This window comes from Engraulis encrasicolus, chromosome 19 (assembly GCF_034702125.1).
Source record: "Engraulis encrasicolus isolate BLACKSEA-1 chromosome 19, IST_EnEncr_1.0, whole genome shotgun sequence".
NCBI lineage: Eukaryota > Metazoa > Chordata > Actinopteri > Clupeiformes > Engraulidae > Engraulis > Engraulis encrasicolus.
The window spans coordinates 49379322-49402006 of NC_085875.1; the positions used below are offsets into that span (position 1 = coordinate 49379322).

The 22685-nt window shown below is 45.5% G+C and overlaps 1 protein-coding gene across 1 annotated transcript in view; it reads right to left on the reverse strand.

Moving 5' to 3' along the window:
- Nucleotides 1-1699: 1699 nt before the first annotated feature.
- fermt2 (FERM domain containing kindlin 2) overlaps nt 1700-22685 on the reverse strand; it is a 117991-nt gene continuing 97005 nt past the window's right edge. Inside the window, exons 9-16 of the mRNA XM_063223941.1 lie at nt 22364-22405; nt 20776-20839; nt 20122-20228; nt 18887-19111; nt 9053-9073; nt 7306-7430; nt 4534-4675; nt 1700-3160 (exon numbers count right to left, since the gene is read on the reverse strand). Of these exons, the coding sequence (XP_063080011.1) occupies nt 2987-3160; nt 4534-4675; nt 7306-7430; nt 9053-9073; nt 18887-19111; nt 20122-20228; nt 20776-20839; nt 22364-22405 (900 nt within the window). The 3' untranslated portion in view covers nt 1700-2986. The remainder of the gene's footprint in view (nt 3161-4533; nt 4676-7305; nt 7431-9052; nt 9074-18886; nt 19112-20121; nt 20229-20775; nt 20840-22363; nt 22406-22685) is intronic.

A 22685-nucleotide genomic window follows, 5' to 3' on the forward strand; every position in this document is an offset into this window, starting at 1 on the left:
CCATAATTTATTAAACTTTCATGAAAGATTTTTGTTTTGTTTGTTTCACACCATAACACCAATAAAATTCTATGATATAGTGTGCTGGAGGCCTCTAAATTAACTTTGACTAGTAAGATTAACAGCCATATTGGCTGATGATCAGTAAACATACCACCAGTCTGGCTAGTAGGCCTAAGTGGCTATTAAGTTATCCTATGTACCAGCCAAACAGAGCATTTGGTCACTTGGGGGGTGTTGGAGCTGGAATTGAGTATGAAATTGAAGCATTTGCTGATTATTTTTTTGGCTGTAGAAGGTAGGCCTACATGTAGGAAAATGTATAATTTGATTATAAAATACCGAGGCATTTCAGTGATTTTTATGAACAAAAAGTTGAATTGTAATGATTCTTACATCATCTCCCCCAATATTAATAAATTGTGATGTTGTCACCTACTGTGAAGAAGCATCAGCAGTAGAGAAAAAGATAAAGACAAGTGTTATCTAAGCTAGGATAATATCAGGTTAATATTATTACGTTGGGGGCTAACATCAAAATCACACTTTCAGCATTCATTCAGTACAAAATGTGTCATATAGTGAGGGACGGGGGCTAATGGCCAATGCTTTTGGAACTTCCACGGTAACTTTTGAGGGGCATCGCTTCTTTTTTTCACTTCTCTGCATAATAGTAGGCCTATCTACCCTCATCTGCCGTCATGAGTTGGCTATTGTTCGGCACATATATGATGATAGGAGAATTGATTTTATTAATAGATTGCCATACGTGATTACGGATAGTAGTCGTGGAGTGGTGCATATTTGGTATGACGCACGACCTGTTACAACCTGGTTCACAGAATGGGCCATGACTCAGGGGGGAACAGTATCCCTATACGGTGTCATGGTAGGTTATGGATGTAGACCTACTCCGAGCACAACCGTTAGAACTATCGCTTTAATTTCCCGAGTTAAAATGATCCGGCGCAAAGGGAAACCGAATTTAGTTTGCTGCTAATCTGCTAATTTATAGCACGGTCATCGACACATTTTCTCATTCGGAAGTAATCTCGTGTCGGTCCAATATCAAAACAAGCAACAACATATTGCCGTCAAATACGGCGAAACATTGGGTGAATCATTACGACAGACCTCGGCCTTTATTTATTTTCATAAGTTTAGGGATTTTAGCAACTGGACGCAATTCACTATTCCCATACAGGCTACCTTTCTCAAAGTCCATTTACCTTTGAAACGGTGATTTTGACGGTGCTCACTTGTAAAACTACAGCGACAGTACCAAGATGGATAATACATGACGACAGGAGGAGGACACTTGTTTCAGAGATTATAGGAGTACATTAAACCAGGTCTCTCTGCTTGTGTGATTAGATTTCGAAGCAAACTTTCTGGCGGCAGCTGATGCCTCGACTCGGGAGGAGCGCAGCATAACAAATGAAGACATCCAAACTAGTTCTAGCGCTCTGATTGGTCAATATTCCCCCCACACGTTGCTGGCCAATGGAAAGGCCAGCGCGAGACAACTGCAAGCAGAGCCATGTCTACGGCTCTGTCTGGTTGCAAGTCTACAGAGCAATTTATAAGGGCCCACTTTGCTATTGGTTTTTCGCGTATTTTGAAGTGACAGCGCCGTAGTTTGATGTCAAAATCCGTATCTGCTACACAAAATGCGTAATGGTCGGCAGGTATGTGATGATGAGGAGGAAGAGGAGGAAGAGGAAGAGGAAGGAGAGGACGCTACCGAGCAGCCATCCATTTTGGGTGTGTCTCAAAACTAAGTCCACTGTGGATCATGGAACAGAAGGAGAAAACGCGCACACACACACACACACACACACACACACACACACACATATACACATACACACACACACACACACACACACACACACACACACACACACACACACACACACACACACACACACACACACACACACACACACACACACACACACACACACACACACACACACACACACAACACACAACATCCATCGACATCAAATCAAATCAGTCACATTCACAGACCCACACACACTCACACATACGAAGGCAGCACAACGCGTAGTATATCTGCATATTGGACATGTGATACTGTGGCATGTCGCACACAAACTCAGAACTTCACCAACAAGCACCAAAATACCAAGGATGGCATGGGCACGTCCACGCACACTCACACACACCTTACATTGGCATGAAGGAACGCAGAATAAAAATAGTCAGTGTTCCGCCATTCTTTAGCCCACACCAAAGGCCGAGGGGTAAGAGCGAGGTGTCATCGCCTTCACATGATGACCCTGCAAGGCCACCATAGGCAATCCTTCTAATAGAACTTCAACAATGTCAGCCTTAGAAAACCCTGTATTGGCTTGAAGCGCTTCTTAACTCATGTAAGAGGTGATCATAGGGGCCAGCTGAGGACTGTGGTCCCCTACTTCAAAAAACACAAACAACTAACTTATGGTCTTCAAAGAGAGGCTGCTCTTATCTCACTCACTCACTCACTACGCACGCAGGCACACACGCACGCACTCACGCACACACACACACCAAAGGCAATGCTTTGCTCTGAGTACTTCTGCAAGCCTAGACTGCTCCGCCCTGCCTGCCTCGCTTGACTTCATATTTCATATGTTACATATTAGTGTTATTATGGGATAGCGGTACATTATAAAGGCATTACACAAACAAATGCTAAATATCAGCTTCATGTCAGTTTTCTTCATTCTTTCTCTTCTTTTTTTTCTTTAAAGATAACCGCCATGCTAAGTCATGTACACCAGGCATGGCAAACAAAACAAAAATAATATAAAGAAACAACCAATCAAAACATGAACAGAAAACGACAACATGAAAGCAATAATAACCCCCACCCTCCCCTGTTCATCCAAAACCCTCCAAACTCAAAAAAACTCCAAATCCCATCATGCCCCAGCCCCCACTGTCGGCCATGTTGTTGGAGCATGCTCAGATGAGCTCAGATCCAGCCGCTGGTGAGCTTGAAGAACATTTCCTCGTCCAGGGACTCGTTCTGGTCCTTGGCGCGTGTGGAGAGGAAGATGTATCCCCCGATGAACTCGTGCACCACCTTACAGTCCACCTCTGTACAGATGAAGGCCAGGCTGGGCTCATCCGCAAACTCCACCGTTACCTAGGGGATGGGGATGGAGAGAGGGAGGAAGAGAGAGAGAGAGAGAGAGAGAGAGAGAGAGAGAGAGAGAGAGAGAGAGAGAGAGAGAGAGAGAGAGAGAGAGAGAGAGAGAGAGAGAGAGAGAGAGAGAGAGAGGAGGCATTACAACAGATGAACTCGTGCACCACCTTACAGTCCACCTCTGTACAGATGAAGGCCAGGCTGGGCTCATCCGCAAACTCCACCGTTACCTGGGGGATGGGGATGGAGAGAGGGAGGAAGAGAGAGAGAGAGAGAGAGAGAGGGAGTGGGAGAGAGAGGAGGTATTATTACAGGTGGAAAACAGCCGAGTCCTCTTCTCAGACGGACAAGAGTGACGCCATCTTGGAATGACCTCAGGAGAATGTTCCGGGGTAAGCTAAGCCACCATTAGGAGGGAAGGGTTCCGAAACGCATTGGAATGTTGAAATGTTTCGTGAAAGTAAAGTAAGTCGTCATTAGGAGTGTACTTTGGGAATGGTTCCGGAATGCACTGGGATGATAAAATGACGTTCTGGTTAAGTAACCAGCCGTTAGGAATGCACCAGGGGAACGATTCCAGCGTTTAACGAGGAAGAGGATGTCACCCTTGGATCATGCGGAGAAGAAGATGACACTCTGAGGACCGATGTAGACTGGAGATGGAATATCTTTGCCATGGCCCAGCCGTGTCTCATTCCTCTGGGCACTCGACTGCTACATCGGCAACACAATAAAGGCAAAAAAGTGTGTGTGTGTGTTTGTGTGTGTGTGTGTGTGTGTGTGTGTGTGTGTGTGTGTGTGTGTGTGTGTGTGTGTGTGTGTGTGTGTGTGTGTGTGTGTAATATGCGTGTGTGTGTGTAATATATGCATAATGTGTGTGTGTGTGTGTGTGTGTGTGTGTGTGTGTGTGTGTGTGTGTGTGTGTGTGTGTGTGTGTGTGTGTGTGTGTGTGTGTGTGTGTGTGTGTGTGTGTGTGTGTGTGTAATATGTGCGTAATATGTGCATAGTGTGTGTGTGTGTGTGTGTGTGTGTGTGTGTGTGTAATATGCGTGTGTGTGTGTAATATGTGCATAATGTGTGTGTGTGTGTGTTTGTGTGTAATATGCGTGTGTGTGTGTGTAATATGTGCATAATGTGTGTGTGTGTGTGTGTGTGTGTGTGTGTGTGTGTGTGTGTGTGTGTGTGTGTGTGTGTGTGTGTGTGTGTGTGTGTGTGTGTGTGTGTGTGTGTGTGTGTGTGTGTAATATGTGCGTAATATGTGCATAGTGTGTGTGTGTGTAATATGTGCGTAATATGTGCATAGTGTGTGTGTGTGTGTGTGTGTGTGTGTGTGTGTGTGTGTGTGTGTGTGTGTGTGTGTGTGTGTTATGTACCATCTTGATCTCCCAGTTGACGTTCCACTGCTTCATGTTGCTAAACCTCCAGGTCTTAATGGCGTCTCCCGTGCTGCCATCCATACGGATCAGCCTGTTGTAGGTGATGCCGATCAACTCCTCCTTCTTACTGCCCTGGAACCTGAGAGAGAGGGATGGAGACAGGCAGAGAGAGAGAGGGATGGAGAGAGGGAGAGGGATGGAGAAAGGCAGAGAGGAAGGGAGAGAGGGAGAAAGAGAGAATATGTTATACGAATCAGCCTGTTATAGGTGATAGCTATCCACTCCTCTCTCTTACTACCCTGGAACCTAGGAGGGAGAGAGAGAGAGAGAGAGAGAGAGAGAGAGAGAGAGAGAGAGAGAGAGAGAGAGAGAGAGAGAGAGAGAGAGAGAGAGAGAGAGAAAGCGTTATACAAATCAGTCGGTTATAGGTGATACCAATCAACTCCTCCCTCTTACTGCCCTGGAACCACACACACACGCTCACACGACACGCACACGCACACGCACACGCACACACGCCAGAGTGCAGAATTCCAGACTTCAACCACAACCGCTTTGGATACGGGCAGAAAAACACTCCACCTCTAATCTCGTTTTACAATTAAAGTCTGCAAAGGCAGAGGGGGAAAACAACAGCGGATGGAAATGTCACTTCAGAGAGTGGACAGCGTGCTTCGGGGGATTTATTCTGGAATTGAAATGAGGAGTTCTGGAACTAGAATGAGGAGTTTCTGGAACTAGAATGAGCACTTCCTGGAGACAGGCGCAATGAATCAAAAAATGCTCTGTGGCTAAGGCAGGTCCACAAGGTACTAACCCCAACTCCGATGAAGTTGGGACGTTTGGTAAACAGTGAATAAAATCAAAATGCTATCATTTTCAAAACACTCAATCTATTCATTAGATGGAGAATAGTGAAAAGACAACATATTAAGTGTTAAAACCGAGAAAAAATATTGTTTTGGGGGACATATGTACTCATTTCTAATTTGAGAAATCCAACACGTCTCAAAAGAGTTGGGACGGGGACAATAAATGGCAGCAAATGTCGAGGAAGACTAAAAACAAAACAAAAGACAACACTTAACAGTTAAATACATTAACCGATGAGATGATTTTATATAAAAAACAGTGTTAATTCCTATCTTGGACATGATTTCACCAGCTTAAATGGTGGGTGTATACCTTGTCATGTTTTGCAATGTTTTCCTTTCTGTAGTGCTTACAGTGTGACAGGTCTTGACCAAAAACCCACCATTTTATCACATGCTGGTCCTTATGATGGAGCCAAACTGTTAAAACATAGTAGAGAATGCAATTTGACCTTACTATGTGGCAGTAATCGAAGATCTCCCTTCAAAATATAATGCATGAGTGGCTTTTCATGCTGTTTAAAACCCATTTATACCATTCAGCACTGTATTTAACTCTACAGATGAGTGAGAACATCTTAACCAATGCACTACTGCATCCGCATGCCATCATGGAGGCTGACTTTTGAAGCTAGCACTAACACAAGTTGGATGGTCCATTTTCACTGTAGCACAGGATGTGCAATGCTCTATTATTGTCAAAAAGAATGGACTTCTACAACTTCTGCTGACTTCTGTAAGCAAAGGACAGTTTCCCATGTCTTCTGGGTCTATTTCAAGTGAGCTCAGGTGCTTAGGAGAATGTTAAACCCCTGTGTCATTTTCATGCATTAAGCATTCTTAATATGGTCAATTTTCAATAGCTCTAGCACTCCAGGAATTAGAGTGAGACTACAGCCAATATATATTTCATGATGTCATGAACCTATACAATGATTTTATGAACAAAAATATGTCTTATATACACTCAATCGTGGTAAATCAAAGGGAATTCAAAAATGTATGTAATAACTATGGTAATTATTCCCTTTGCATCTTTAATTCTGAGTGACTCAGCCTCTCTGTGATGATCTTATACCTGGTCACCTATATTGTCCGTCAGTACAATTCATTTTGAAATGTTCTTCTTTGTTGTTTTATCTTATTTGGATGTTTACTAAATTTCACTGATCCCCGTCCCAACTCTTTTGAGACGTGTTGGATTTATCAAATTAGAAATGAGTACATATGTCCCCCAAAACAATATTTTTTCTCGGTTTTAACACTTAATATGTTGTCTTTTCACTATTCTCCATCTAATGAATAGATTGAATGTTTTGAAAATGATAGCATTTTGATTTTATTCACTGTTTACCAAACGTCCCAACTTCATCGGAGTTGGGGTTTGTATTATAAAGTCATATCATAGAGGCAGGTCCACCATCATTATAATGTGTCCTTAGGCAGCTCCGCAAGGCAATCATAATATTGTGGCTCTAAGGCATGCGCAGGTCCACAATCGCCTATCCGAGACCACAATAACACCACAGGGACACATAGCTGAGGCAAGAGACGTAATCTGAGGTACAGCCAATGTGGAGGAGAGTGGAGACAGGCAAAAAAAACACTAAGATAAAAACACCAAGGGCAAGGGCCACACCAAGACAGTGAGTGTGAAGGGAAAGAGAGAGACACGAAAAGAGAAAGGAGAGAAGAAAGAGAGAGCACAGAGAGAAAGGAGAGACAGAGAGATGGAGAAAGCGAGAGATAGGCAAAGACATGACAGGACCTTCTTACCTGACGAGGAAGTGTATGATGCAGAACTCGAGACAACAAACAGACAAGACACACATAGATAAAGGGAGAGAAATAGACATAGACAGATAGACAGACAGAGTCGCGAGAGGATGTTCTTTACCTGGCGAGGAAGTGTGTGATGCCGAACTCGGGCAGTGACTGCCAGGCCTGGATGAAGCGCATCTTGGCCTCGATCAGGCTCATCTGGGCCACGTTCTGGTGGGCCTCCAGGATACGAGCAGAGATCTGGGGAGCAGCAGGGGAGGAAGTGGAGGAGGAAGAGGGTGGAGGAAGAGGAGGAAGAGGAGGAGGGAGGATGAAAGGGTGTGAGGGAGTGAGGGAGGGGGAGAAGAGGAGAGGGGGGGAGGAGGGAGAGGAGAGGAGAGGGGTGGAGGGAGAGGAGAGGAAGAGGAGGAAGAGGAGGAGGGAGGAGGAGGAGACAGGGGTAGGGGAGAGGATGGGAGAGATTGGAAAACGTAGATAGATAGATAGATAGATAGATAGATAGATAGATAGATAGATAGATAGATAGATAGATAGATAGATAGATAGATAGATAGATAGATAGATGAGTGGTGGAGGGAGAGATAGGATATAAGGGGGAGATATGGGATAGATGGGAGAAAGCAGGGAGACCATCATTATCATCATCATCCTCCTAATTAACATCAATCATTGCATTGCACTCGTCAGCTAGATCCAACTAACCTTTCAGAGACAAACGGTCAACTAATGTACACACAAAGGAACACGTGTGTGTGTGTGAGAGTGTTGGCAATAGACCAGTAAAGCCCTCTAAACATATACATGCAAACACACGGTCACACTTACCTTCGACGGCACATTGCGCATTGTAAAACAAGTCATGTGACCTTTGTACCTGAACCCTTTCAACAGATGAGCAGTTACCCTTCACTACTTCATTGCAGTCTTTACACTATTTTCAAGACAACATCACACCAGGCAGTACAGCACAGCAGAACCACCACCACCACCACCACCACTACTACCAAGAGCACACCCCAAACACCTAACAGCTAGTCACAGCTCTACAGCTCAGTGTTAGCGGATGAGGAAGACACTATAGACTGCATTCCTAGGGTGCAACTCGCTATCTAACCTCCCGTCCTCCCTATTTGCTTGTGGCCTCGCCATGCGATGCGAGGCAAGACGCCACTGATGTGACGACAGAGATTTTGTTCAATATCTCAGAGAAGCACAACTGGAAGTCCATTTTCCTATTTACGATCAGGATGTCGAATGGGGAATTATTAGTCCCACAAAAGTTGTTGTGGCTAGGCTGACTGCAAGGAAAATGTATTGCTTTCTCCATGGAGGCAGGCATCGGCGAAACACGAGGGCCTCAAGCAAAAGGAGGTGACGGGAGGTAAGATGTTGGGTTGGAACCCTAGTAGTCTAAGGGCTAAAGCTATGGAGTTAGAAGCTGTTTACACGTATGGATCTTTTTGAAAACGCACTGTTTTTGGCCTTCCGTTTACACCTAAACAGAGTTTTAGAATGTGCATATAAAAAAATCTGTCTTTAAAAATATCCCATTTAGGGGGCTAAAACGCACCTGTCACAATGGAGTTTTTATTTCTATCCACATATTGTGTTTACACGCAAAAGGGCTAAAAAAATATCCACATTTAAAAGTATCCGGATACGTGTAAACAGCACCTCAGTGTTGCTCCGAAGCTGTTGATCTAGACTAGAGTGAGAGAACAGCTCTCTGTGATGTACATATTTAATAAAGGGGGATTAGTGACAAAACATGGCAACCCAGAACAGAACTGTGCAGCACTGTGTAGAGGCGGGATTAGTGGATACAGACATGGCAACCCAGAAAGCACTCAGGTTTGACTTACCAAGTCCCTCACATAACCTGGCTGGGGATGGCAGAGAAGAGGGGGGGAGGCAGCGAGGAGCAAGGGAGAGAGGGAGGAGCGAGGGAGAGAGGGAAAAGGGAGGGGGAGGAAGCCAGGAGCGAGGGAAATAGAGGGAGCAGGCGGAGGGGAAGAAAAAGAAGCCGATGAGAACAAGCAAGTCAAGAAAAACAAGAGACAAACACAAACAAACAAAAATAAACAAGCAAACAAAAACAAAAAACACAGAAAAGAATTTGCCAGCGACAAAGCAGGTAAAAAAGCTTAGCATACATTTAACAAACTTGCAGAGAAACACAGATACAAAAGCACAACACAGCCACACACACATTCACACCTTTCCAAACAAACACCAACACACACTTATACAAGTTACACACAAACTTGCACATTTACAAGCAGAGAGACATTTTGCACATGCAGTGGTTTGCAGCAGCAGCAGCAGCAGCAGCACAGGGGAGACCAGACCAGCTGCACCTCTGAGGAGTAGAGGTGAGAGAAACAGGGGAGATGCAGAGGATAACATAACACACACGCACACGCATGGACGCACACACACACACACACACACACACAATGCATGGGAAAAGGATGTGACTGGTTTAGACCAGCACAGTATAACACATGTACAAACACAACATTCACATCATGACGTCTTGAGGGAAGGTGACAGGGGCAGAGTATCTTTAGTTTGTATATAAAACAGGTAATTACAATGTTACTGTTTCTACTGTGAACCAAATTACCATTGGGTTACATTTATTATCAGAGTTGTATGAAGTAGAAGTAGAAGTAGTCTTACAGATGCAATTACAATACTAGTAGTATAACCGCGCAATATCATACCACTTGTAATTACATCTGTAAGACTACTTCTACTACTTCTACTTTTGATGCTGTCCATCATAAAGTAATCAACACATTAGATTGGATTAGAATTACTTATTAAACGTGATGTGTAAGTCTGATACAGTAAGAAACCATATTTATGTTAGAAACAAGGGAAACGTTATGAAAAGTAAAATACTAGTCAACACTTTTTTTGTGGCGATACAATAAGGGCACGCATTTCCATCCATCACCAGTAGATGGCAGTGTAGCCTAAAGGAAAAGGTCCTGTACTGCCCACTCTTGTGGGAGTGGCACTAAATACAAACACAGTTATAACTCTCAACTTCCTGTCCCCCCCACCAACAGACAGCCCCCCCACCCCACCCCCATTCCCATTCCCAGTCCAGTGTTTGCTATTGTGCTGTATGAGTTTAAAGGTGATCTATGTAATATTTTAGTAGTTTATTTCCAGAATCCATACTACCCATTCACAAATGTTACCTTTTCGCAAATACTTTCCACCACCATCATTTTTTTTAAATCAAAGTTTTCATTACAACTAGGAAAATTGCTCTTTTCATACATGAAAAGGGAGATCTTCTCTACGTCCACAATTTTGAAATTCTAGGAATATGATAGAGACATTTTTAGCTGAAAAAATGACTGTACTTTGGTCAAACTTGTAAATATTAGTCTGCTATTTGATAACTATTAATGAAAAGTCAATCAAATTTGGCAATAGGCAGCAAGGTTTCAATGAGCAACATACCTACTCTGGCCACCATCCTACACAGTGCATCTTTAAGAGTTTATTCTGGATGTTTGTCATTGAGCTCTAGGAGTTTGACTCTGGATGTGTGTTTGACCACAAGGTTGTGAGCAGTGTTCCTAGGATTTGGAGACTGAACAATCACCCAACAGATAGTGGTTACACCTGGTGCTGGTGTGTGTGTGTGTGTGTGTGTGTGTGTGTGTGTGTGTGTGTGTGTGTGTGTGTGTGTGTGTGTGTGTGTGTGTGTGTGTGTGTGTGTGTGTGTGTGTGTGTGTGTGTGTGTGTGTGTGTGTCTTGAGGTCACAGGACAGGAAGTCTGGCTTTTTGAGAAACATAAAGAAAAGAGAACAGAACAGAGAAGGGATGAAAAAAGAAAGATGAGAGATGAGAAGAAGAGTTGAAAAAACAAAAAGATGAGACAAGAAGAAGATGAGAAAATGAGTGAAGAGACGAAAAAACAAAAAGATGAGAGATGAGAGAAGATGAGAGGATGAGAAAAGGAGATAGATGAAGAGCGCCCTCTGATGTCATGTGATGTGATGAGCAGCTGGAGGCGGCTGTTAGGATTTTCCCAGACTCCAGTCCGCTCAGCTGGTTCCTGCTCTTTGTGTCGGCAGGGAGAATTCTGAGCCTGTCTCCTCAATGTCCACATTCCCACACTGATTTCCCAGTTAGCCTCCTCACAGTCTAGTATTCCCACCCTGAATTCCCAGCATCCACTCCGCTCAGCTGGCTTCTGCTGCTTGGTCTCCCAGCCTGCCTCCTCCTCACTGTACACATTCCCACTCCACATTCCCAGCTATCCTCTACGCTGTCCATATTCCCTGCTAGTCTCCTCCCGATCTAGTATTCCCACTCTGAATTCCCAGCTAGCCTCCTCGCTGCCCACATTCCCACTCTGAATTCCCAGTTAGCTAAATTTCTGTCCTCATTCCCACTCTGAATTCCCAGTTAGCTAAATTTCTGTCCTCATTCCCACTTTGAATTCCCAGCTAGTCTCCTCAGTCACTGTCTAGTATTCCCACTCTGAATTCCCAGCTAGCCTCTTTGCTGCCGACATTCTCACTCTGCTCAATTCTGCATTCCTTGGCAGAGGGCACTTCCTGCAGTTTTCCCTCCTACTCTTGAGAACACACATGCACACACACACACACACACACACACACACACACACACACACACACACACACACACACACACACACACACACACACACACACACACACACACACACACACACACACACACACACACACACACACACACACAGCTGGGCTGGGCCGACCACACTTTGCACATCTCTTCCTTATTTTAGCGGGAATATGTGTGTGTGTGTGTGTGTGTGTGTGTGTGTGTGTGTGTGTGTGTGTGTGTGTGTGTGTGCGTGTGTGTGTGTGTGTGTGTATGTGTGTGTGTGTATGTGTATGTGCATGTGAGAGAGGAGCGCTAAGGCTAGCAAATACAACCTCTCATTTAAAAAATGCACAAAATGCACGCACGTACGCTCGCACACACGCACGCACTTCATGTTTGGCTACTCACTACCACACTAGAAATAACTTTTCAGGCACTTCAGTGTGTGTGTGTGTGTGTGTGTGTGTGTGTGTGTGTGTGTGTGTGTGTGTGTGTGTGTGTGTGTGTGTGTGTGTGTGTGTGTGTTGGCTCTGTGCTGTCCCCTTCTGTATTTAGCCTCCTCAGTGTATTTATGTGAATATTTTGTTTTCTCAGGGTGGGCGCAGTAAATACACAATGACCCGGCGTTTCCACTAGCTCTCCTCTCCTCTCCTTGCCCCTCTCTCCTCATCTCCTCTTCTCTCATCCTCCTCTCCTCTCATCATCCATTTCTCCTATCCTATCCCCTCTCCTCTCCTCTCCTCTCCTCACCCCCACTTACCTCTACTCTCCTCTCCTCTCCTCACCCCCCACTTACCTCATCTCCTTTCTCTTCATCCCTCTCTCCTCTTCTTTCCTGTCCTTTCTCTCCTCCTTTCCTCTCTACCCCTCATCCCTCTCTCCGACTCTTCTCTCTTAATCCCTCTCTCCTCTCCTTTCCTCTCCTCTTCATGCATATATCCTACTCTTCTATCTTCCTCCTCTCCTCTCTTCTTCCCTCTCTCCTCTGCTCTGCTGCCCTGAAGGAGCTGATGCCACCCTTGCTGTGTGTCACCCTGCCCTGCCCTAACCACCAGTCTCAGTGTGTGTGTGTGTGTGTGTGTGTGTGTGTGTGTGTGTGTGTGTGTGTGTGTGTGTGTGTGTGTGTGTATTGGGGTGTGCGTATGTGCGTGTGCGCTGGCACATGGATGTGCCAAAGCTCGAGCATACTGGCTGTGGCGCGCGGGTGAGCTTCGCCTTGAAGCGCGAGTAGAGACACGATTCTTGTGTTCTCTCTGGCGACTGTAGCAACTCATGTTAACCGTCACAGATGTTTTTGAGTGTGTGTGTGTGTGTGTGTGTGTGTGTGTGTGTGACTCCTTCCCTTGCTGTACCAGCTGATGATGCCAACATTGCTGTGTCCAGCCCACTAATCTCAGTGTGTATGTGTGTGTGTGTATGTGTGTGTGTGTGTGTGTGTGTGTGTGTGTGTGTGTGTGTGTGTGTGTGTGTGTGTGTGTGTGTGTGTGTGTGTGTGTGTGTGTTGAGGCCTAACCATCCTCGGTCTCAGCTGATGCAAGCTATGTGACGTGGAAGTGAAGAGACTTTAAATGGGCAAAGCTGAGTCACCAGAGAGGCACCTCCTACCAAAAGCCACTGTTTACGTGTAGCACCTCACCCGTAATGCACATCATTTCTTTGTGCATAACTAACTGTACATCGTGATGAAATGTTTCGCTTTCTTTGCGTAGTAGGTTGTCATTATACATATGACACCCATGCTAAAATTACGCCTGCCTGCCTGCCTGCCTGCCTGCCTGCCTGCCTGCCTACATAAAGATGTGAGTGAGACGTGGAGCTGTCGCTGGTCTCCAATTGCACTGCGAGCGTGTGTGTGTGTGTGTGTGTGTGTGTGTGTGTGTGTGTGTGTGTGTGTGTGTATGTGTATGTGTGTGTGTGTCTGTGTGTGTGTGTGTGTGTGTGTATGTGTGTGTGTGTGTGTGTGTGTGTGTGTGTGTGTGTGTGTGTGTGTGTGTGTGTGTGTGTGTGTGTGTGTGTGTGTGTGTGTGTGTGTGTGTGTGTGTGTGTGTTGAGGCCTAACCATCCTCGGTCTCAGCTGATGCAAGCTATGTGACGTGGAAGTGAAGAGACTTTAAATGGGCAAAGCTGAGTCACCAGAGAGGCACCTCCTACCAAAAGCCACTGTTTACGTATAGCACCTCACCCGTAATGCACATCATTTCTCTGTGCATAACTAACTGTACATCGTGATGAAATGTTTAGCTTTCTTTGCGTAGTAGGTTGTCATTATACATATGACACCCATGATAAAATTACGCCTGCCTGCCTGCCTGCCTGCCTACCTGCCTGCCTGCCTGCCTGCCTGCCTGCCTGCCTGCCTGCCTACCTGCCTGCCTGCCTGCCTGCCTGCCTGCCTGCCTGCCTGCCTACATAGAGATGTGAGTGAGACGTGGAGCTGTCGCTGGTCTCCAATTGCACTGCGAGCGGGTGAGTGTGTGTGTGTGTGTGTGTGTGTGTGTGCGGGTGTGTGTGTGTGTGTGTGTGTGTGTGTGTGTGTGTGTGTGTGTGTGTGTGTGTCTGGTCTCTAATTGCGCTGCGAGGGGTGTGATACAGTGTTGGCTCTGGAATGCAGAAATGTCCTGATTTAGCAGATTTAGCTGCGCACATCCTCCCTCTCACTCCAACTCTACACACATGGTACACACAGTACACGCACGCAAGCACGCACGCATGAGCGCACGCACGCACACATACACACACACACACTTCCTCCCTCCCCTCTGGAATGTCTCTCTTCCTCTCTCCCAGCTCTAGGGGGTTTGTGTAGTAAACTGTTTACATGTGCTATCAGCTAAACAGCACAGCGGGCTTCAAACACACACTAACTGCTTTTTTGTTTTCTTAAGCTAACTTGTCTCTCGCTCCTTCTCAGCCTATAGCCGTCTCTGTCTCTCTCTCTCTCCTTCTTTATCTGTCTCTCTCTCTCTCTCTCCCTCTCTCGTGCGCTCTCTTTCCTTCTCGTTCTCCTCAGTCTCTCTCTCTCTCCCTCTACAGTGTATCTTTTTTTCCTCTCTCTCTCTCTCCTCCCGAGTGACTGCTGGGTGTGCTCTACTCTTGGCCGCCATGTCCCAGGATACCCTCACAGACAGAGAGAGAGAGAGAGAGAGAGAGAGAGAGAGAGAGAGAGAGAGAGAGAGAGAGAGAGAGAGAGAGAGAGAGAGAGAGAGAGAGAGAGAGAGAGAGAGAGAGAGAGAGAGAGAAAGAAAGACAATCAGAGAGCTTGAATACGTTTGCGACAGAGGAACATAAGGAAGTACTGCAAGAGAGGGGATGTGTGTGTGTGTGTGTGTGTGTGTGTGTGTGTGTGTGTGTGTGTGTGTGTGTGTGTGTGTGTGTGTGTGTGTGACTGTGTGTGTGTGTGTGTGTGTGTGTGTGTGTGTGTGTGTGTGTGTGTGTGTGTGTGTGTGTGTGTGTGTGTGTGTGTGTGTGTGTGTGTGTGAACAGGGGGTGTCTGCATTCCAGCACGGAGCAGCCAGATGCCAGGCAACCAGCTGTGAGGCACGCACACACGCACATGCGTGCACACATGCCTCTACCATCACTTTTTATTCCCTCTCTCTACTGCTCTTTTTCTTTTACTCTATCCATCTATCCATTCATCCATGATTGTACTCAACATGTTTTCACACACATGTGACTTCATGGCATTCCTTATATACGGCTATTAGGGGCCGTTAGATTTAGATCACTGTAGCTAGTACTACACACACACAAACACATACAAACACACACTCACACACACACACACACACACACACACACACACACACACACACACACACACACACACACACTCACACACACATAAACCTGAAGAGAACCCCACGCAAACATTCCTGACCTACTGAGTGTGTGTGTGTCTGCATGGATGTCTAAGTTCTTAAACTGTGAAGTGTGTGTTTGTGTTTGTGTGTGTGTGTGTGTGTGTGTGTGTGTGTGTGTGTGTGTGTGTGTGTGTGTGTGTGTGTGTGTGTGTGTGTGTGTGTGTGTGTGTGTGTGTGCGAGTGCGTGTGTGTGCGTGTGTGTGTGCGTGCGTGTGCGTGCGTGTGTGTGCGTGTGCGTGTGCATGCGCATGCTTGCGTGCCCCATTCATTACCTACTAAAAGAAGTGTGTGTGTGTGTGTTTGTAATGCCCGTTCCTTACCCATGGAGACGAGTGTTTGTGTTGAAGCACCTATTCTTAACCCACTAAGACGAGCGTATGCAAATGTATGCAAATGTGTGCGTAAACACAACATCCAATAACATACAAATCATGTTGGGTGAATGAACTGTGTATGTATAAATGTAAGAGTGGGAGGACAACTGCCTGTGTGTGTGTGCAGGGGCACCGCCAGAAATGTTGGGCCCTATGAAAGATTCCAAATTTGGGCCCCCTAAGACTAATCCTAATTAGAGGTGCTCCGATCACCATTTTTTGGCCCGATCACCGATACCGATCACCAAAAATCTTTAGGCCTATCTGCCGATTACCGATCATTGCCGATCACAAAAATGATTTCCTATTTTTTTAATAGCATATTAATTATCCTTATTGAATACCATTTCTGCCCATAAACCAATCAATCTTAATTTGCACATGTCTATTATTAGGCTATTATTATTATTATTATTATTATTATTATTATTATTATTATTATTATTATTATTATTATCTTTCAGACTAGTGTTGGTAATACAGTCTACAGTATTAATCAATGTATAAGTTATTGCATAGAATAACTAAACTATTTAAGATTGAATTGAAACTGAAACATTACATCAAATAGTCTTCCACATACGAGAAAAAAACAACCTGTCGCTTTAAATGAGCAGCCTCGTGAGGAGAGCCCCTCCCCTCTCTGTCACCGTCCACAGTTCCAGTGCTCCACTGCCGTTCTGAATGTCTCTCTCAAGTTTTACCACATCTGTCGCCGTTTGGTGTTTCAGCGACTGTCAAACTAATCGACTGACTGCCAATTACAACTTTGAAAACAATAATTGACATGTTTGTGCTGACAACGTGAAGTTGTCGCGTGCTGACCGAGGCAACTACACAGGTTATAACGTAAAATGGCTCACTGGCGAGTAATACTCAATCGCAAATTACATTGTCAGGTAAACGGCGCATGGATCGGAAAATCAGATCATTGTTGATGCAGATATGGTTATGAATGGTGGAAATGAAGGGGGGAATGGCGAAAAGTTATAGACAAGCAAAGATGCCTTCTTTTGGTGCACTTGCAGCTGTGCAGAGCCAGCGCCTACATGCAGCGCCAGGTGTAAAGGCAAATGGTTGCGTGAGGAATTTAATATCTCTCGATCGGTTTTTTGATCGGCATGTTTTTCCGATCACCGATCAGGCTATTTTTGGCCATTATCTGCCGGTCATGATCGGCAGCCGAGCAATCGGAGCACCTCTAATCCTAATCTTAAATTATATAGGCTACTAAATGCACCAATTTGTCCCACGAATACAGCCAAAGCTGATGGTTTCAGTTAACACAGTCCGACTTTTATTTGCACAGTTAGGAGTAGGACTACTTTCGTTTTTCCTCAGGTTACTCACGTATCCCTTGTTTTCATCCTCCCTTCCTGATGAACTTGACACTTTTTTCCCTCACGCTTGTGTCCCTTGGGGGTAGGCAAAGCAACCGTGGAAAGTTGAAAGGAGATCAAATGTCACTATCCACTCCACATTAGGTTTGAGACTCGTCGCCAATTGTGTTATCAACAAAATAGACAAGGCAATCGCGTGCATTTTAGGGAACTTAGTTTGCCATTGATCAGATCGACTTATATAATAGATTTTTGACATTAAGGAAAATAGCCTACTGAGGACGTTAAGCAGTTGAGTCGTGGTAGAGTCGGACATGGGCATGAGACTACACGGCTATGCATAAATCTCAAACGTTTATGAAGAGATGATAAAAGTAGAGATCTTTAACGAAAATTTGCACTGCAGACTGACTGTAAAATCGATCTCTTGTTAAGGCTAGATAATCCAACTGTGTAAATGCAAATTTTGTTTGTTCAGTATCATTTTGATCTTGATCACATTTGATCAGGGTCAGTGAGTGATTCCTTGCTTTGAGGAAAAAACTGAGCTACATGTTGTCTTCTTCTTCTGTCTCTCTCCGTTTGATAGTGTCTGCCAACCAGGCTTCATTTATAACAACTTGTAGACCTACAGTGGGCTATCTATTCCATCACCAGCACAAGTCAATCTCAGTGCATCAGCTCAGCGGCTGATTGCGTAGGCTATCACCAGCCGCTCAGTCAGGCTAGCAGCAGGTTAGATTCAAGGCATCGTGCGTTTGACAGAACTGGACTGCACCATTTCACAAGCGGGGGGAGGACAATATAATGATATGATTAAGAACTGAAGAAAAAAGTTATGGAAATCGCCTAATCTAATTGGTTCATTATACAGGATTCAATTTTGAATATTATCAGAAAAGTCTAAAAAGAGCAATAGGCCTATTATTAAAGTTTGACAGAACTGGACTGCACCATTTCACAAGCGGGGGGAGGACAATATAATGATATGATTAAGAACTGAAGAAAAAAGTTATGGAAATCGCCTAATCTAATTGGTTCATTATACAGGATTCAATTTTGAATATTATCAGAAAAGTCTAAAAAGAGCAATAGGCCTATTATTAAAATTATGCCATCAGCAACCTCTCCCCCCCCCCCCCTTCCCTCCCTAGCGGTGCCCCTGTGTGTGTGTGTGCGCGCGTGTGTGTGTGCGTGTGTGTGAATGTGTGTGCGTGTGTGTTTGTGTGTGTTTCTGGGTTAATGAGTTTGCATAGAAATGTAAACAAACGCAAGGGATCAAATACTTATTATTCCCACTGTACGTGTCTCTGGAATGTTTTTCGTGTGTACAATGAGTGTGTGTGTGAGTGTGAGTGTGCGTGTGCGTGCGTGGGTGCGTGCGTGCGTGCGTGTGTGTGTGTGTGCAAATAGGAGTGAGAGTGAGACAGAGAGACAGCGACAGAGAGACAGATACTGTGTGTGTGTGTGTGTGTGTGTGTGTGTGTTCCTCTCTTCTCTACCTGCTTGTTCTTGTACTTCTTGAGGTATCGGGGCGACACCAGGCACTCTGGGTTGATATCCGTGTTGGAGAACTCGGCGGCGATGAACTGCGGGTCCGGACTCATGTGCTGCATCTTCAGGAAGGAGAGGATGTTCTGGACCTCCAGGTTATAGGAGGAGTCCGCCATGGTCTTGCCCTTGGAGGCCAGGCGACACGCGGCCATCCAGTGGGCATACTGCTTCTCCTGTGGGGGGTGGAGGGTAGAGAGGGATGGTAAAGATGGTGTTTAGGTACAGTATAATAGGTTAAGGATTAAAGATAAAAGGAGGAGTTGCGTCAGCCACGGCCTTGTCTTTAGAGGCCAAGCGAAACGCAGCCAACCAATGGGCATACTGCTTCTCCTGTGGAGGTTAAAAGGGAAGAGAAAGGCGGGAGAGGGGGTGATTAGGTATAACAGGGTAGAGTGAGAGGGGTGGGGGACGAGAGGGGACAGAGAAAAGGTTTAAGGATAACAGGTTATAGGAGCTGTCAGCCAAGGTCTTCCCCTTGGAGGCCAAGAGAAACACAGCCATCCAATGGGCATACTGCTTCTCCTGTTGGGGTTAAAAGGGTAGAGGGGTTGGGGGGGAAGGTAGAGGAGAGAGAGACTGTGTTTAGGTATAACAGGGTAGAGAGGGGTGGATGAGAGGAGGGAGAAAGTGTTTAAGTATAACAGGTTATAGGAGCTGTCCGCCATGGTCTTCCCCTTAGACGCCAAACAACACACAGCCGTATACCACTGTAGTCTCCTGTGGAGGGGGAGGAGGTGAAGGGGTTAAGGAGAGGACATGGATGGTGTTTGTGTGTATGTTGGGAGGTGTGGGGTTGCAATTGTGACACTGTCGTCTGATAATGGTAGAATTTGTTGCTTAAAGGTGCACCATGTAGGATGGTGGCCAGTGTAGGTATTGCAACTATGATGTTCATTGAAAATGGGCTGCCTTTTGCCAAATTTGACCTTCTCAAGAATATTTACATCATAATTCCAAGTTAATTTAAATATTTATTATAAGGTGCCTGAAGCTTTGAATTGAAAATGTGTGAAGCGTTGTGTTCAAACAACACAAAGCTTCAATTCAAAGCTTCACACAATTCACAATAATGATTTAAATGAACTTGTAATTCTGAGGCAGCTGGATTTTTGTACAGTGTGGTCCAATCACAGAGAGGCATGAGAGCAAATGGACCAATGAGGGGCGTGTGCTCTCTTCTCACCGTGTCGCAGCGCAGCCATATCTCGTTCATGCCGTCAGCCACAGGGATCAGCAGCTTGATGTTGAATTTCTGACCCGAGATGTTGACATCCGGGGTCACCTCACAACCTACACACACAGAGGAGATGGGGGAAGTAGGTCAGGTGCTACATTGTGTGTGTGTGTGTGTGTGTGTGTGTGTGTGTGTGTGTGTGTGTGTGTGTGTGTGTGTGTGTGTGTGTGTGTGTGTGTGTGTGTGTGTGTGTGTGTGTGTGTGTGTAGTGTGAGTAGAGTGTGAGTTTAGGCGAGTGTGTGTGTGCGTAATTGTTTGCAATGTAGTGTGCTAAAACTTCAGTTTGTTCAGTAAACGAATCACAAAGAGCTGAAATCCATCAATCAGGGAAGCCATCAGTTGTAGAGGCCTAAAGCTCTGCAGGCCCTGTGTGTGTGTGAGTGTGTGTGAGTGTGAGTGTGAGTGTGAGTGTGAGTGTGAGTGTGAGTGTGTGTGTGTGTGTGTGTGTGTGTGTGTGTGTGTGTGTGTGTGTGTGTGCGTGTGCGTTTTGTGTGTGAGTGAGTGAGTGAGTGAGTGAGTGTGTGTGTGTGTGTGTGTGTATGCGTGTGTGTGTGTGTATGCCTGTGGGCGTGTGTGTGTGTGTGCGTGTGTGTGTGCGTTCACCTCTTAAGTTCATCTGGTGTGCTGGCGTTCCATGAGCCTCCTCTCTGCTCTTGTAGCAGGAGATGGTGAAAGAGAGAGAGGATACTGCTTTGTGTGTGTGTGGTCTGCACACACACACACACACACACACATGAAAAAAACATTACAACACATACACACACACACGCACACATGTGAACACACATACACATTAACACAAAAATGCACACACACACACACTTCCGGTGTTCTGTCGAGATGTGTTGCCTCGTCGAGATGCTGTGTGTGTGTGTGTGTGTGGTGTGTGTGTCTATCGATTTGTCGATGCCTCATCTGTGAGCGTGTGTTTTCGCGGAAGGCGTGTGTGGTCCACGTAGGACTGTTTTATTAATCATTACTTTGTTTATTTCACGGACAAACTTTTAAGTTTTCTCTGGTGTATGTGGTAAAAAACGTGTGCTATGATAACCTCCTCTCTAGCTATTCCAGATAGCAATGTGGCTTTGGTTTTGGCAGATGTCTGTCTTAATGACCGGAATCATATTTTGCTTATAGCCCTTCAGCATGTCAACTTTCTTTGTGTCTGCGCACACATTTTACACAATGCAGTCGATTCAAATTCTTGAGTGAAAAGGGTGAAGGGAGCATTTTGACAGCTCCACACGCACACAGGTGTGAACACACATTTTTTCACATTAACACTGAGAACGCCTCCTCTACATAAATAGTCACACGATGTTACACGATGTTCGAGCTGAGTGAGCAGACACGGTTAGGCAACACACAGCAAATGTTTGAGGCACACACACGCTATTTCGCAGATTTCCACAATGATCTTCTGGATGATCACACGCTATCTCAATTACAGTAACAGCGACACAGTTACTTTCCACACTTCCGGGCCGTTTTCACACCCAGACGTGCACGCATAATCGAACTTTCAGTCCATGACAGTCGGTGGACACTTTGGACAGCTATGTCACTCCATGATGACTGTGGTAACCTCATTGCAAAAGTTTGATCACTAACTCTTGACAGTAAATGGGGATCCTGTCACTGCGGTCTCTCACCTTTCTGGTGCAATGTGCAATGAATGACGATTGGCTGTTTCAATTATTTTGTCTAACCCCTGTATTTGTGTGTGCCTGAGCATTGCCTCTTCAGTCATGTGTGTGTGTATGTGTGCTGCTCGTGTGTATGTGTGTGTGTGCTGCTCGTGTGTATGTGTGTGTCCGTGCGTGTGTGTGTGTGTGTGTGTCCGTGCGTGCGTGCGTGCGTGTAGCATTGCTTCTTCAGTCATTCTGGGTCTCTGGTTTCCTCCGGCTCAGTAACCTGATACTTCCTGGACAAGAGTTCTTTGAAGGAGCACAGCGGCCCGTTTGAAACCCACCAACACGCACACGCATGCACAGTAACTCGGACACACAGATACACAAAAACACACACACACACACACACACACACACACACACACACACACACACACACACACACACACACACACACACACACACACACACACACACACACACACACACACACACACACACACACACACACACACACACACACACACACACAAAACCATTGTGCCTACTTACTTGAAGACCTTCACGTAGTCGGCCAACTCTGGGATGGAGGTGATGTCTCCCTGGAGGAGAGAGAGAGAGAGAGAGAGAGAGAGAGAGAGAGAGAGAGAGAGAGAGAGAGAGAGAGAGAGAGAGAGAGAGAGAGAATAAAGATGGAGGGAAAACAGAAGGGAAAAGAAAAAGAAAAAACGACTGGAACTAGAGCATGCTGCGAGATTTCCCCCCAGCTGTTTCAACTGTGTGTGTGTGTGTGTGTGTGTGTGTGTGTGTGTGTGTGTGTGTGTGTGTGTGTGTGTGTGTGTGTGTGTGTGTGCATGTGTGCGCATGTGTGTGCATGTGTGT